This window comes from Hippopotamus amphibius, chromosome 2 (genome assembly GCF_030028045.1).
Source record: "Hippopotamus amphibius kiboko isolate mHipAmp2 chromosome 2, mHipAmp2.hap2, whole genome shotgun sequence".
NCBI classification, from domain to species: Eukaryota; Metazoa; Chordata; class Mammalia; order Artiodactyla; family Hippopotamidae; genus Hippopotamus; species Hippopotamus amphibius.
This window is the reverse complement of record NC_080187.1, coordinates 150,982,079-150,997,418: the sequence shown is the minus strand read 5'-3', so window position 1 is coordinate 150,997,418 and position 15,340 is coordinate 150,982,079. Positions and strand designations below refer to the sequence as shown.

Below are 15,340 nucleotides of genomic sequence, written 5' to 3'. Positions count from 1 at the left end.
GAGAGGGTCCGGCCAGCACGAGGCACCTCTCTGTGGGTGAGACTCAGCGGCAGGCTGTCCTGCAGGCCTTGCCCTTTACCTGGGGCTGCCCTGGGCTGCTCTGCTTCATCTGCCTGTGAATTACCTCCTGCAGAGGCACCTGCCCGATGAGTGTACGAGAAGGCTGACCTCATTGGTTCTGTCATGAGTGGAACGGAGGCAGGTGGCTGTGCAGAGTCACACCAGGCCTGTACGCAGGCGCCTGTCTTCATGGTGGGGGTGCAGGCCTCCCTTCCCTCGGCAGAGACAGGGCTGCCTTGTGGGACACCCGCCTGCCCTCCCCCCGCCCCTCCCCCGGGCCTCCCTGCCCACCCCATGCCTGTGGCTGCGTGGGAAGCAGCTCCCTGCGGAGGCGGCTGCTGGGGTCGCCAGGGGTAGGGTGTGCGGGTTCTGTCCTTTGTAAGTCCCGCCTGTCTGGGCTTTGGACTTGGAGTCCTGCATCATCGTTGTATCTCTTGTCCCTGCCACACGGAAGCTGGACTCCACGTGTGCTGTGTCTTAGTTACCTTGGTCAGGTGCCTCTCAGTGTTTCATTTTCTTGTCAGAGAAAGGCCTGTCTGATGGTGCACTGTCATTTAAACAGAGGTAAAGTGCAGTGTGGCCGAGGACGCCTGGCCTTGGAGGGAGAACAGATGGAGCCTGGCTCCAGGTTCTCAGCTGTAAAGCAGGTTGGGCTGTGCTGAGCTCTGACCTCTGACCTCTGAGAGTGTGTGCAAGGCACCTGGTGGGAGGTGTGTGTGGAGGGAGTGTAGTGTGGGGTGTGTGTGTAGGGGCCGTATGTGTGTTTATGTAGTGTGTGTGGTTTGTGTGTCTGTATTTAACCTACGGGAGCAGAGTTTCACCCTCTGCAGTGTTGCTCGTGGGCACCGACGTGAACAGATACTTCTGGCGACCTCTCTTTTGGAAAGCAGCAGATGCTTTAGAGCTGCTTCTTTGACGCAGGTGCCAGCTCGTGCCTCCCAGAGCCAGCCTGTGGCCCTGCGTGTGGGTGAGCTGTGCTCCCGCCTGTCACGTGCCTGTCCTGTCCGTCCTGGGTCTCAGAAAGGCAGTGCAGGCAGTGCCGCTCCCGAGTCCCGTTCTGTGGAGACCCGCTGCCCGAGGCTGCGCTCGGGCTAGGCAGTGGCACGCGCAGGTGAGCCTCGTTTGTTGCCAGGTGCTGGCTGGGTGCCAGCCACTCGGCCCTGGCCGCACTCTTTAAAGACAGAAGCTGCTGAACCGGAACTGTGCAGAGAAGGCCTGGGTCCTCCTCCCCAGAGCAGCTCTGGATGTGCCCGCTGCCGCGCGTGGGAGCAAGGGTGGCGCCCTCCACCTCCCCTCTGCTGGGTGTCACTGGTCTCGACCGTCTCGTGGTGACGGGTGGCTGTGCCAGTCTGCCAGGTGACTGCACCCGAATGGACAGGGCGCTCTGGGAGGGGCTTCCAGAAGCCGGCCACCTTTGGAAGAGGTGCCCACCTCGGGGAGGCCCCAGGGCCCTGATGGCCCTCATAACTGGGAGCCTCTCCAGTTGAAGGACAGAGATCTCGTTTGCAGTGGAAGCGGCCCCTTCACTTAGGAGACGCCGTCCCCGCCATCAGGAGGGGATCTCGGTCAGGACGGACGGTCGCTGTTTGGTGGCCTCCTGGGCCGCTGGTCTCAGCAGCATCCCGCCTCTCGTTTGCAGGGGTAATTGCTCTCATGAGCTTTGGGCCATTTGCAGATTTTTTTCCCCTTTCTTCTTTCTTTTTTGGGGCCGCAATTCTATGTTTGCAGATATGAGAATTGTTTCCTAGAGGGAAGCATGAAAGCATTTCTTGAGGCTGGCTTTTCAGCTGTGGAACCACAGTTCATGCCCCCTTCCTGCTAGGTTTTCACCCTCGTGTAAGTGCACTTGGCATCAAGATGCTTCCTGTGTGGTCTGAGGGGACCACGATGAAGTAGTGTGAGAGCTGAGGGCCTCTATTCTGAGGTGACACCTGGCCACCAGTGTGGCCATCCTTCCTCTGTCCTGGCATCTCGTTTCAGAGGACATTTGTGAGTGTCCAGGTGGGGCAGGGGCTGTTCCAGGGGTTTGCTTGGACAGAGGAGGACACTGAGGGCCTGTCTCCCCGCCCTGCTCATGTGGGCTGGAGTGACTAGGCCCTCGGTGTGGAGAGGCCCCTGCGCCGGGTGCACCCAGCACCCCCATATAGTTCTGTACCTGCACGGCCCCGCTCCTGCCCTGCTGTGCCCAGCGTCACCTGAGCCCTCCCCACCCCCATCCTCAGGATGCTCACCTGCTTGGAGACGGCTAGGAAGCCCGAGTGGGGTCCAGCCTTCTATGGGGACCACAGCAGGAAGGCTCTTCCACCTGCGCATGTGCCCCCCAGTGCCGGCAACACCTCGGGCCACGATGATGCCGGTCAGGTGTCACGTGTTAGAGTATGATTTCCAAGCACAGGAAATGACCGGGGAGGGTTTTCTGCTCACACGGCCCAGAGCTGTTAAGAGCTGGCCAGCCAGGTCCTGTGATACTCTCTGGTTTGCAGGCTCTGCCAGTGGCCCCTGTGACCTTGTGGAGGATGGAGTCTTGCAAAGCCCAGGGCAGATGGTCCAAGGGCGCCTTGGCTCCCAGGCAGAGACTGGCATCCCTTGGTCCAGGTTCCTGCATCACCTGGGGAGGCGGGAGGCATCCGCTTCTCCATCTTCCTGGTGGGGTGGAGTTGTCCCTCCAGGGCCCCTGCCCACTGTGCCGGTGCCTGCAGGTCAGAGCTTGTCACTCCTGTCGCAGAGTCAGGCCTTGCTCCCCTCCGTCCTGTGCATATGGGGCACCCAGTCTGTTCTGACATCTGGTTCCCCCCACCTGCGTTAGTGTTGGGGTGGGGGGGTCAGCAGAGTGGCTTCCTGAGCGTCTTCATCACTTCCCTCACCCCTATTTTTAGGCCAGGGCCGTGGCGCAGACATGTCCCTGAGTCCAGCTAGGGTGCCTGGGAGCGGGCTGGGAACGGCTGCAGCTGGGTGCTCGGCCTTTGGGGTGGCCTGCCCCCTGCCCCACCGGCACGGGTCTGGTGCGTGGGCAGTCACGCGCTGCTTGGGAGCCTGGGCTCAGGGACCTGTTTCCAGCTCCAGGAGACCTGAGCGGTCCTTCCACACCCCTCCCCGGGGCCAAGCGCCAGGGTCACAGGATCTGTCCTAAGAATGTGGAGAATGAGTCCTGGTTCTGAGGTTTACAGATTTTTTCCCTAAAAGCAGTAGAACCTTTCTGGTAACAACATCTCAGTGGATTCCAGGACAGAAAAGAGTCAGGATGGCTGGCAAGGGCAGGGGTGGGGCAGGACGGGCTGCAGCAGGAGCCTCTCCAAGCTCCCGGGGACGGCGCCGGCCACTCCAAGGCCGGGGGCGGGTCCTGCCTCCACACGGCAGGGTGGCCGGGGGACAGGGTCCAGACCCCAAGGCTGTGGGCTGGGTGCACTGATGCTTGGGGCCGGGCTGGGGAGTCGGAGTCAGAACCTGCAGTCCGGGGCAGATGCTTCTGGGCTGGGGGTCCGAGTCCTCCCAGGCCTTTCGCAGGCTTGACTGAGGTGACGGCTGGGGCCCTTGGGGTCTGGCAGGAGGAGGCAGCGATGCGACCCGGGCCACGAGGATAGAGTGAGCCGGCCAGGAGGCACGTGAGGACACATGCCCTCAGGCAGTGGGGTCCTGGCCCCCCCGCTGCAGTCCAGCCCAGGAGTGAGAAGGCAGCCACGGGTCAAGGCGACAGGGCTGGGGCTGGGGGCTGGCCTGGCCGGTGCATACAGGGACCTGCGTGTAAAGCTACGTTTGTGGGGTGTCAGTGCCGGGGCTGGGGGGTTCTTTGCTGTCCCCGGAGTGCCAAGGAGGCCCCGGCTCTGGCTGGCGCTTCTGTCCCTGGAGGACTTGATCCTGGGAGGCCTGTGCCCCCTCCCCCAACACCCCTCTCCTCCCGTGGGGCCCTGTGCACAGTGAGTGGTGAGGGGACCCTGTGGGTGAAAGGAGGCACTGAGTGAGGGTGAGGAGTGGGTGGGGTCTCGGGAGCTGGAGAGCTGAGCTGCTCCCGCTACCCTGCCCCTTCACCAGTGACAGGGGGAGCCCAACGCCCCCTCCGGGAAGCACCCACCTGGCCTGGGGGTGTCGCAGCCATGAGGCCGAACCACGTCCCGCGGTGGGGCAGGTGGGCACGTCCCGACACAAGACAGTGCTGACCCAGGGCGCCCACTCAGCTGGCTGGTGGCAGGTCTCCGTGTTTTAGCTGCAGGAGACATTATCCGCACCTTCCCATGTAGGAAAGGGGCCCTCCTGGGGGGCCCTAGCCCCAGCCGGCTTTTGGCCTCTGCTGCCCTGTGAGTGAAGTCTGTGGTTCCCAACTCTGATCCCAGTTCTAGAGGAAGCACGTTGAGGGCAGGCTTTCCTCGTGCCATCCCACGCGCCCGCGTGTGCACACGAGCCCTGGTCCTCGCAGAGGCCCCTGCTGCCCGGCACCCTGGTTAGCCCCAGCTTGTCTGTCCCTACAGGAATCTGTCCTTCTGCACAGGACACTGAGTTGATGAGCTGGGCTCCACTGCTTCTGGGAAGATCACCCATCTGTGGCTCCAGAAAGTACCCTCTTCCTTTTCCTGAACTTGCCCCCCCCCCGCCAACACACACGCACGCACACACACACACAGCTCACTGCTCCTCCGCAGCACTGGCTGCCTTCTCTCCCAGGCTGGTCCCCATCCCCTTGGTGAGACGTGAGATGGACCTGCTCAGGACCCCTCCCCATGTCACCATCTACATTCTGTCATCCCTGGGCCACCGTCCCCAGCTGCAGCCCAGCTTTGCTCATCTCCCCAGGCCCGGTCCTACTGGAACCCCGCTGCCACCTCTTCCTCCTCTCGGCCTCAGGGGCTTCCAGGCCAGGGGCAGGCACTGCCACCCCCCGCCTCAGCCTCGCTCTAGGGAGGGGCTCCCACGAGGTGATGCCTGACTTGTCACAGCAGCTTACTTATGTGTCTCCTCTTTCAAAGGCATCTTCAACTGAAGAAGAAATGAAAGTACCACCTGTCCTCTGCACCTTTCAGTTTCCAGACAGCGATGACCCAGGCCCCTGGTTGTGAGCCCGTGTGGTCAGTCCGTGGGTGGGCTGGCTCCCCCTCACCCACTGCGCCACAGCCCCCTGCCGTCAGGGAGGTGTTGACGCGAGCAGTGGGTTGTGTGGCCAGCAGGGGAGAGGCTCTGGAGGCGGGGGGCCACACAGGGACCCTGCCCACCGGCCTGCAGCCGGGGCTGTGGTGGGTCAGGTCTGTGCCAAGCTCAGTAGGTGGGAGTGCTTGGGGGCTGAGAAACCAGGCAGAGAGGCGTGGAGCTGGGCTTCGGTGCCCCACCCCCCGGCATCACAGACGTCCCCCCCAGAGCTCCACCAGTGGCACCAAGGCTCCCGAGAAGGCTCCTGCAGCTGAGCGTGGGGACCACCTAGGAGACCAGGGTCCTCAGGGCGCTGGCTCCTGTGCCCAGGCCATTCTGGGCTGGTGGAGGTTTGGGAAGTGCTGTTCTTGGCACTTGTGGGTGGGGAGAGGAGAAGGGGGGTCTTTCCAAAGCTATAAGCCAGGTTCCTGTAAGGGAGAGGGGTTGGGAGTGGACTGTGGGGGGCATGGGAGTGGAGATGCACCGCCCAGTCACTGGGGGGTGGGGCAAAGGGCAGGTCAGAGGGGCCCCTGCAGAGGCAGGTCTCGGCCAGAGAGGTGTTGCCTTGGTGATGAGAGCCAGGCCCAGGGCGTGGGCATCCAGAGGTCGTGAGGGATGGTGAGAAGGGGAGTCCTATGGGGGCTCCTCACCAGCAGGGTCTGGACAGGGGTCATCAAGGAGGGCGGGGCGGCATGACTCAGGAGGCCAGGGGAAGAAGAAAGGAGAAGTGGGTGTTGCGGTTCCCTGCGTGTCCCCCTGGCCTCTGGGGCTGCGTGTGTGCCCCTCCCTTCCTTGGGCATCTTTGGGGGAATGCACAGCCCTCCTGCCCTCCGCCGCCCCGCCCCCTGTAGGAGGAAGGGTGTGTTTCCTGCAGCTTGTCTTATGCTCGGGTGCTTACAGCCCAGCCTTCTGGACGGTCAGCCTCAGCTCTGGCGGCTCCTTCCTGCTCCTTCCGGGCACCCCTTGTCTATTTCTGAAGGCCAGGACCAAACCCTAGGTGTCCCTGCTGGTGGAGGAAAATGGGACGCGAACAGGATTTGGCAAGATGTCAGGCTGCGCACCGGAGGGTTGCGTCGAAAAAAGAGAAGAGGACTTGGCGGAAGCACATGTGAGCAGCCGGCAGCCCCTTTACCCCCCACCCCCCACCCCCACTTGGTATTGCCCTAAAGCGACAGCAGAACCCAAGGGTCTGGCTGCGTCCTCCCAGCCCTAGTGCTCTCTGGGAGGAGGGGTGCCATGCATGGCGCGTGCGCGTGCACACCCGCGCACATGTTTTTATTGAAAATATGTTAACTGCACATGATTCGGGAAAATTTAGAAAAGCTTGGAAAAGAGATTATGTGGCACCCAGTTCTACCTCCCAGAGCAGTTGCTTGGCCCCGCCCTCACCTTTGGGGAATCTTCCATTCCCCAGTGTTCAGCCCCGGGAAGCCCTCCTGGCGCCTGGGCCCAGCCGCGTGGCCACAGCCGCCTGCCCAGGCGTGACGGCTCGCCAGGCCCCCAAGCCTCAGGCTCTGCTTTGCAGCCCTGGTGGCCGTCGGTGGGGTTCGGCACCGCCCAGGGCTGTTTGTGGAGGCCTGCATTCTGTCTGGACCTGGAGTGCAGCTGTGGGGAGGAGTGGGGGCCTGCTGTCCATCCACAGGGGCCTTGGAGGGTCGCGGTCTGCGACTGTCATTCTGATGGCGGCATCACGGGACCCGTGGACGTGCTGCTGCCCTGCGCTCTCCAGGGACCCACCCGCGGTCCTGACCTGGGCACAGTGTTCCCAGAGCAGCTGGCCTACCCGACCTCCGTGGGAAGCGTATACCCATGGGGCTGCAGTGGGAGGAGCAACCCTCTGGTCAGTTGAGCAGCCATCGTCCAGGGGGCCAGGGATTGCGGGCGTGCTTGGCCGGCCCTGGACCCCAGTCTCCGGGCCGGCCAGTGTCAGCCTCTCAGCCCTGGTTGGCTGCCTCCCCACGGATGCTGGCCCCAGCCTCTAGCTGCATGAGCCTTCGGGGGTGCCCACCAGGTGGCTGAAGAGGAAATGAGGGCCCACCGAGGGGACGGGAGTCAGGAGTGGGGTGCTTCAGTCCCTCCAGGCTGCTTCCTGCCCCTCTCCTAGGCCTGGGAGGCTCCGCGGGGTCGCAGCTGCCGGCGCCCCTCCAGCCACTCTGAGGTTGAGTGTGTTAACAGAAGCAGACGAGGTCGAACGCCCCTGGCGTTCCGTAAAGCCGGATGGCAGAACCAGCGGTCGGCTGTGTGTCCTTGGCTGAACCGGAAGCACTAGGAGAGTTGCCAAAGCCGCCAAATCCTGGGAGAAGCTGTCGCAGAAGTTGTGGCTGTTTCTTTGGAGGGTGTGGCTCTTCTGCGCCAAGCAAGGCTCTTTGGAGGGCCCTGGAGTCCCCGAACTTGGAGAATGGTCTGGCCTGTGGCCTCTGTTTTGAAGTCGGCATGCTAGTTACAGGCCAGAGGGGAAGGGGTCTGCCCGAGTCACAGCAGGGGAGTGGGCATGGGGACTCGGGGATCCTGGTGGGGGGAGGGTCGTCCCACAGGTGGCCCAGGCTCCTCCACACGTGGACAGCTGTCCTCAATCGCCTGGGGGCGTCTGTGACCTTCATCTCATTACAGGTCTCGGGGGAATGTATGTGAGGTTCCAGGCAGGGTGCCTCCTTTGGTCCTGTCTTCGTCAGATGCTTGAACTTGCGGCGTGGGGTAAGAGAAGTGAGACCCAGGCCTGGTGCTGTGCGCCTGTCTCACCCACTTGTGTTTAGAGAAAGCGGTCGGGCATGTAAAGAAGCCTCCCGGCTGATTTCAAGGGGTCCACAGGGTGGCTTTGGTGTGGGGACAGCCTTCTAGGACCTCGGGGTGGCCTGGGCTAGTGCAGGAGGTGAGCAGGGCCCACTGGGTTCTGAGGTGCCCCACAGCCGGGCCAGAAGCCAGGGTGCTGGTGGGGCTGCAGCGGTTTTGAACCGATGAGGAGCCCAGCTTTGAGCGGCCCTTCTGCAAGAACGTGATAGTGATGGCGGGACTAGGGACACCACGCGGGTGGACAGCCAGGCGGAGAGCTCCACAGTGTCTCCGGGAACGCCCCAAATCCACCATCCCTGGACCTGACGGCAGCTTCTGAGTTGGGTCCCGTCAACAGTTGGAAAATGTGTGTGCTCCACCCATGTTATGACTCTCTCTTGGTGCTCTGGGACCGGGTTAGATGTGAGTGTGTTCCTGTTTCTCATAAGAAGTTGCTTTACTGGAAGATTGCAATTTCAGCACGTTGCATTTGTTTTTATTTCTGATTATAAAAGTCGAGCATGTTCGTGAAAGAGGATTTGGAAAACAGGAAAATATTAAGAGAGAACTTAACAAGAAGGAAAAGCAATAACTTTAATCCCACGAGTCACTACGTTACCATGCCTGCCTGCGTCTGTTTTAACATAAAACGTGGGGTCATCCCACACGGTCATTTTACGTTTGGCTCTTTCGCACTGTAACATTCTGTTGTGGTCACATCTCCAAAGCGCTGACTGGCTCTTGGACCTGGCCTTTCATGGTTGCCCAGTGCATCCTCATTTGTTTGTCCCCAGTGTCCTACCTGGGCCCTGGGTTGGAGAGCTGTGATACCCCCAGGGACTTGCTCTTCTGTCACCCAGAGTGGGCTTGTCCTTGTTATCGTCCTAGGAGCCAGCAAGGGAATGTGCATTTGGGGCAAGTTGCCTTCTAGAAAGGAAGAATGAGTCTGATACCACCAGCAATGCGTGAGAGCACCCAGACTGGGCCCCTGGCAGAAAGGGTGTTCTGAGATGTCCAGGGGCTTTGCAGGAACTGGCTGGTTGGAAAAGCCCCAGACCCACTCTTTACCCCAGGACCCTCAGACCTCCCTGTTGTACACCCCACTCCAGGCCTTGAGGGTTGGAGGGCATGTGCTCTGTCCTTGGATGCTGAGGTCTCCTGGCCCCGGGAAGGCAGCCGTGGAAGCTTTGCTTATCACTGGGGCTCAGACCACGCTCAGGGCTTTCCACCTCTTCTCAGCACTGGTGTCTGCAGGACACCCTCTGCCTGGAGTCCAGTTCCACCTCTCAAGCCCCCCTGGCTCCCTGCTGTGAATGCCCAGGCATGATGGCCAGGGTGGTGGCCAGCCAGGCCCTGGTCAGCACTTCTGCAGATGTAAATGCAGCTGAGGCAAGTGCCCGGGCCAGTGTGGGTCTGGGCCCGCCTGGCTAGGTGTGGGCCAGCTTGTGCCCTGTGGCAACTTCGGTGACTGAGATGAACGCACATGTGACAGTGGAGTCACATTCCGTGGCTCCAGGGCCAGGACCTGGGCTGGCCCTATGGAAGGGCCTCCATCAGCCACTCTGTCCTGGGGATGGGAGCCCCATCCTTGGGGCCAGGTCCTCCCCATGGCCTCTTTGTTCCAGGCTCCTTCAGGCTTTAGTAAAGCCTGTGCATCACAGGGCCAAGCCGAGTGCCCTTAGGAGTGAAGGGGGATGTTGTTTCCAGGTCCCAGGACCACGGACCGCGACTTCTAGGGGAGCACAGCTCCCTGACCACTGAGCGGCGATGAGGCCAGCCATCTTCCGCTTGTCCATCTGCAGCCACCACGCAGCTGGCCCCCCCTCGGGTGGTCAGGAGTCAGAGCACCTGCCTGCCAGCCACGCCTTGTGTGCTCAGGGCCTTTGGCCACCCTGCTGTGTGACCTGAGGTGTCGCAGACCCTCGGGCCTGATTTCCTGGTCTGTCCCCAGGCAGTTTTACTGGGTCAGGTGAAAAGGCTAGTCCCTTTGGAACCAGGGCAGGAGCTCATAGGCCTGGCTTCACAGCACAATCATGGGGGGGGGGGGGGGGGCGGGTTTATACCTGCTGACCCCGCCCCCCCTCCCCCCCCACAGGAGAAGTCAGCCAGGCTAGTGCCAGGGGGGTCGCCGTGGCCGTGGGGGAGAAGGCCAGCTCCAAGGGCGGCAGCAGGAAGTCCCCGTGGGAGGGAGGAGGGAGCCCCGGGAGGGGCCGGGCTGGGCAGAGGCCCTGCCATCTGGCCAGCCCACCCCCGGCTGCCCCCTGTCTGGCCTGGTCCCGGCAGGGGTTGGGCAGCTTCCAGATTTGTTTTCATTTTCAATTCCCTGTATTGCTCAAACCACCTCAGGGCCACAGAAAACAAACCGTTATCCTCAGCCGACCTCAGATTCCTGGCCTCGATTGTTTGCCGTTTGCTAATTTTAGCTTCTGATCATTTCCACCCTCATCCTCCCCCCAAAGGGAGACACACACCAAGAATAGCGCTGGGAAGGGGGGTGGCCGTGCCTGCAGCCAGAGTTCTCACAGCCATCGGGCCGGGAGTGGGGACGGCCCGGGGCCCGCAGCAGGGACCCCCAGGCCCTCTCGGCGGGGACCCTGCACCCCACAGCATGGATGTGACGAAGAGGAGGAGGGCTCTCCTGCGTCTCTTCCTCCTTTCGAACAGAAACCAGGCCGTTTCTGGGAATACTCCCTCCCACCGTGCCCCTGCCTGGCTCTCAGACCCCTGGAGGCAGCAACTCCCCAGAGCTCCCAGCCTCCAGGGCCAAGGGGACATGCACAGTCTGGGGTCCGACGTGGCGCTTGGTGTGGCCAGGCCCGGTCCCCGCCCAGGGCCCCAGCCTGGCCTGCAGGACGCCACCCTGGCCTTGGGAGGGCGGGCCCGGAAGCCTCGAACCAAAGCCCGGCCTGGGCATGGCAGGCGGGCCTCAGGGACCAGAGGAGGGGCTGGGTCCAGTGAGCAGGGTGGCCTTGGGCCCGGCCTACTGGACAGGAGAGCGGAGCCTGCGAGCAGCGCCCTCCAGCGCCGCCACCCTCAGTCCTCTGCAGGGGACACTAGATGCCCCCTAACGTGCCAGGGCCCCACATTCAGAAACAAAAGTCCAGCGTGTCTCAGGCTGGAGGAGCGCTGAGTGCCGTGGAACAAAGACAGCTGAAGCCTGAAGGCCCTGGTGACGGCGGAGCTGGGGAGTGGGGAGGGTCCCCCGCCCGCCCCTGCGCCCACTGTCAGAGCCGCGTCGAGGGGAGCAGGCAGCTCCCAGGACACAGCGCACTGTCGGCACCGAGCTGCTCTGGACACGGAGCTTTATGGAATCAGAGTGCTCCGGGGGTGCCCCGGGCTGGCAGGGAGGAGGTGCAGCTGCTCACCTAGTGCCAGTGGGCCGTGCCCACCATGGCTTCTGCAGAAGGATGATGAGGACAGCAGTGACTTTGTAAGAAAAGGCTGGGCTGCTGGGAACGTTGGACCTGTCCCTTCTGTAGCTTACTGTCAGTGTTATCAGAGTTGCAGGTATCACCTGAGGGCCACAGCATCCCTGAATCCGTTGCAACAGACAGTGCCTGGCTGTGCCCTGTGGTGAGGTGGCTGTGCTCTTTGGTGGCGATCGCCTTGCCCCCCTCCAGGTCACAGTTTGGGGCATTACCTGCTGACTTCCCAGGATAGGAGAGGGGAGATGCACTCTTGGCACCATGCCCGCTCCCGTGAGACAGGACAGTATGAATTAGGTCATCATTCACATTCAGAGGTGCTCAGAACTAAGTAGACAAAGGTTGCAGGTGAGCCAGGTGTCACGCGTTTTTTCCCCCTGAGAATTGATAGTTGCCCTTTTTGCCTGGTTTCCTCAGTGCTGTTTTCACTGCCTTGCCCCCTGGATGTGTGGCTCTCCACCTAGTGGCACATTCAGCATCATTCTCTGGGGGCCTCCTCTTTGGGCCCTGTTTCCTGGAGCCTCTGCTCTTCCGTGGAGCCAAGAAGGGGGCGCGGGAGACTGTTTTTGGAGACCTGCACGTCTGGGGTATTTTGCTCCTGGCTTCGCAATTGAGTCGTGTGGGCTGGGCATCTGGTCCTGGGTCCCCTGGTATGCCTGAGGTTTGGAGGGCCTCCCTGCGTGGTCTTGGGCCTCTGCTGTGGCTGCTGACAAGGCCAAGGCTGCCTGACTCCTGACGTGGTTCCCAAGGTACTCCTCACTCCTTGGAATGTGGGCGTGGTCTCTATGAGAGGGGGCCACCTGGCCCAGGCTCTGATCCTGAAAGTGGTCTCATTCTTGCTGGTCCTAGATGACGGCCCACCTCTGCATCCTCAGGCTCTCTGGGCTCCTTTACCTGGATCCTTCCATTTTCTTACCTTTCCTCTCGTCATCCATTTATTCGTCCTTAGCATTTTTTCTGTGAGACTTTCTCAGTGTTCTCTTGCAACCCTGAGACTGAGATTTGAATCTCTGCTGTATCTCTGCTGTGTCCTTGCTTTCAGACTCAGTTCCTGGGTCTTCTCTCTTTAAGGAGCATCCTGTTCTTGCTTCATAGACACCATATCTTACCTCTGAGCAAGAGTTACAGCTCTGAAAGTTTCTTCTCTCCCTCTCTGTGTCCCCTGGGCTGTCTTTTTCTGCTGGCGTGTTTGGTGCTCTGGCCCGCCCACCCACATCAGAGGCTCTTCTCAGATGTCTGATGGTTGGTGATGACTTGGAGCACTACCCAGAGGCCAGGAGCTGCCTGGGGGTGTACCTGCCCCAGCTCTGGGAGGGAGAGCCCCTTTCCCTGCTGCCTCAGGCCGTGTTGTCCAGCCCACTAGCCAGGGCCCTCCTTTTGTTCTTGTCTAGAGATGTTATCCAGCCAGAGCCCCAGCCAGCAGTCTTCTCAGGGCAAACAAGAAGGCAACTGTGCAAGGAGAGGAGAGGGCCACTCCTAGGCTGGTGATCACATGACTCTGCTGGTCCTGCAATCTTTGAACTCACTCCGGGTGGGGAGGGCTCACCTGGGGGTTGGCGACTGGCTCTGGGTGGGGAGGACGTGCCCCGGGCAAGCAGGCAGAGAGGATATAGCCCCCTCTGTATTGTGAAAATGTACTTATTGGTTTATCCAGAACTCATTGGCCAGAATCAGTTTTCAAAGCCCATTGTAGCTGCAAGGGAGTCGGGCAAGGAGCATTTTCCCCTGGTGCATTGCTGCTGCAAAAGCTGAAGTCGTGTTGTCTGGAAAAAAGAAGACTCAGACAGTGGTTGCTAGGCCAGTGGGCACTTAGCCATTTCTGCCACAGTCACCGGGCAGCTCCTACACGTTTGGCCTTGGAATGGGCAAGTATTGAGCAGGGAAGTGTCCAGCTGACAAAGGTGGCCACTGGGTGAGCCAGTGCTCCTAATGCATCTGAGAAACCTCAGAAATCACTTACTTTTGCCCACATTTACTTTTTTCCCCAACAAGTGGGGCTGTATTAGCCTTTTTGCACTAAGAAGTACTGACTTATTACTCAGAAATAAGCCACATGGTCACTGCTGTAATGATCACAAAATGTGAATGCAAGGAGTTTTCTGTAATTTCCTATCTGAACGATGGTCAACTCTTGAGGCTCCTCTTGGCTGGGACAGGTTCTCACACTTTCCTTGCTTCCCCTGACCTTGACAGTTGTGAGGGGTGGTGGCTAGGGATGGTGTAGAATGTCCCTCGATTTGCATTTGTCTGGTGTTTATCTTAGGGTGAGAATGGGTTTATGGCTTTTGCGGGAAAATACCACAGAGGTGAAGTGCTCTTCTCATCACTTCATATCAGTAGGAGAGTGGTACCCACATGACTTACTGCTGATATTTATTTTGTTGCTCAAACATCCTAGCCTTGGCCAGGGACTGAGTTAGGTTGGCTCCTGTGTCCCTTGGACCTGCCCCCGTCATGTTGGCTTCTGTGCAGTTCCTCACTTTCTGGCCTCGCAAGCTGCTTCAGGCTTGTCTTGTGTATTTCCCGCTCCAGTCCTAGAATGAGCCATTTCTCCACGGATCCCAGTTTCCTTTTATTGGAAAGTGGTATTTAGAAACCAAAATCTGGGTGCTGCAGGGGTTCCTTACTTCCCTGGGGTGTCACTGCTTCTAGCCCTTCGTGGTGGACAGAGCCAGGAAACACAGGTGTGTCCTAGCCCATAACCTTTACTCCTTTATCCCTCTGTGTGTACTCGGGACTAAGCATGAGTTCACCCGATGTCTCAAGACTCCGGGGCAGCCCCCAGGAAGGGTTCACTGGCCTACCCCAGTTCAGCTGTAACCACCCTCTCCGAGAGCGAGGCATGGGTTCCCACCACCCACTGTGCACTCACCTGTTGGTTCAGCCCCACATGTGAAGCAGTTTGCGAATTGTCTACCCTGGACACTCTCGTGAGAAGCTCGAGCTTTGTTCAAGTGCAGTTCCTCCTGTTGGCTCCTTGTCCCTGCCCCCACCCCCGAAGCCAAGGCCATGTCATGTGTTTGTATTACAGAGTCTGCTGTCCCAGCCTGCCTTCCATCCTGGGATCCCCAGCCTCCTTTAAAGGCCAAACATTTGCAAACATTCGAGTGCATTCATGGTGAAGTATAGTCTATGGGTTTGACAGATGCAGAGAGTCTTGTATCCACCATCTCAGCAGCAGGCAGAGCAGTTTATCACCCTAAAAATGCCTCAGTGTGGTCAGCCATTTCCCAATCCTCAAGCCCCTACAACCCCTGGTGCGTGTTCTGTCCTTACAGTTTTGCCTTTGGCAGGATGTCGTATGAATAATCATACAACATATAGACTTTGGGGTCTAGCTTCTTCGACTTAGCAAGATGCATTTAAGATGTGTCCATTTGTGTGTGAGTAAATCAGTGGTTCCTTCCTTTTTATGGTTGAATCGTGCTCCATTGTGTGGACGCAGCTGGTATGCAGCCACTCACCTGCAGAAAGTGCTGACTTCCAGCATTGGCCAGTGGTGAATAATGGGTCTTTCCCTTGGTGAATGCCTAGGAGTGGGATTGCTGCTTTATCTAGTGAGTCTGTGTTTAACTTCATAAGAAACTGCCAAACCGTCTTATAAAATGACTGCCCTACGTTGCATTGTCACCAGCAGCAAACGAGAGTTCCGGCCGCCCCATCAGCATTTAGCACGGTTCGTGTTTTGGATTTTAGCTGCTCTCACTTGTGTATAGTGTTGTCTCATTGTTTTACTCGCATTTCCTTGAAGGCAAATGATATTGAGCACTTTTCACATGGTGTTTGCCATCTTTATAGCTCCTTTAGTTGAGTTTGGATCTTTTGCTCAGTGTTATAGTCAAGTTTCACTTATTGAGATTTAAGAGTTCTTTACACATTCTGGATATGAGTTCCCTTTACTATTAATCAGCCTCACATAAAGAACATTTTTATCAAGTGACTAAACCTGGATCTTTAATGGTGGATTCCAA

General features: G+C 59.4%; 1 protein-coding gene across 6 annotated transcripts in view; it reads left to right on the top strand.

The window, feature by feature from the left end:
• Positions 1-15,340, top strand: part of KLF13 (KLF transcription factor 13) — a 40,321-nt gene that overhangs the window by 11,867 nt on the left and 13,114 nt on the right. For 3 of the 6 annotated variants that reach the window (XM_057720483.1, XM_057720482.1, XM_057720488.1), the window contains exon 2: positions 7,786-7,869. The exons of 2 other annotated variants lie outside the window; for them this stretch is intronic. In XM_057720483.1, the coding sequence (XP_057576466.1) occupies positions 7,786-7,869 (84 nt within the window). Of the gene's footprint in view, positions 1-5,041; positions 6,284-7,785; positions 7,870-15,340 lie in introns of those variants that run through there. One more of the 6 variants, XM_057720487.1, reaches the window with a different exon arrangement.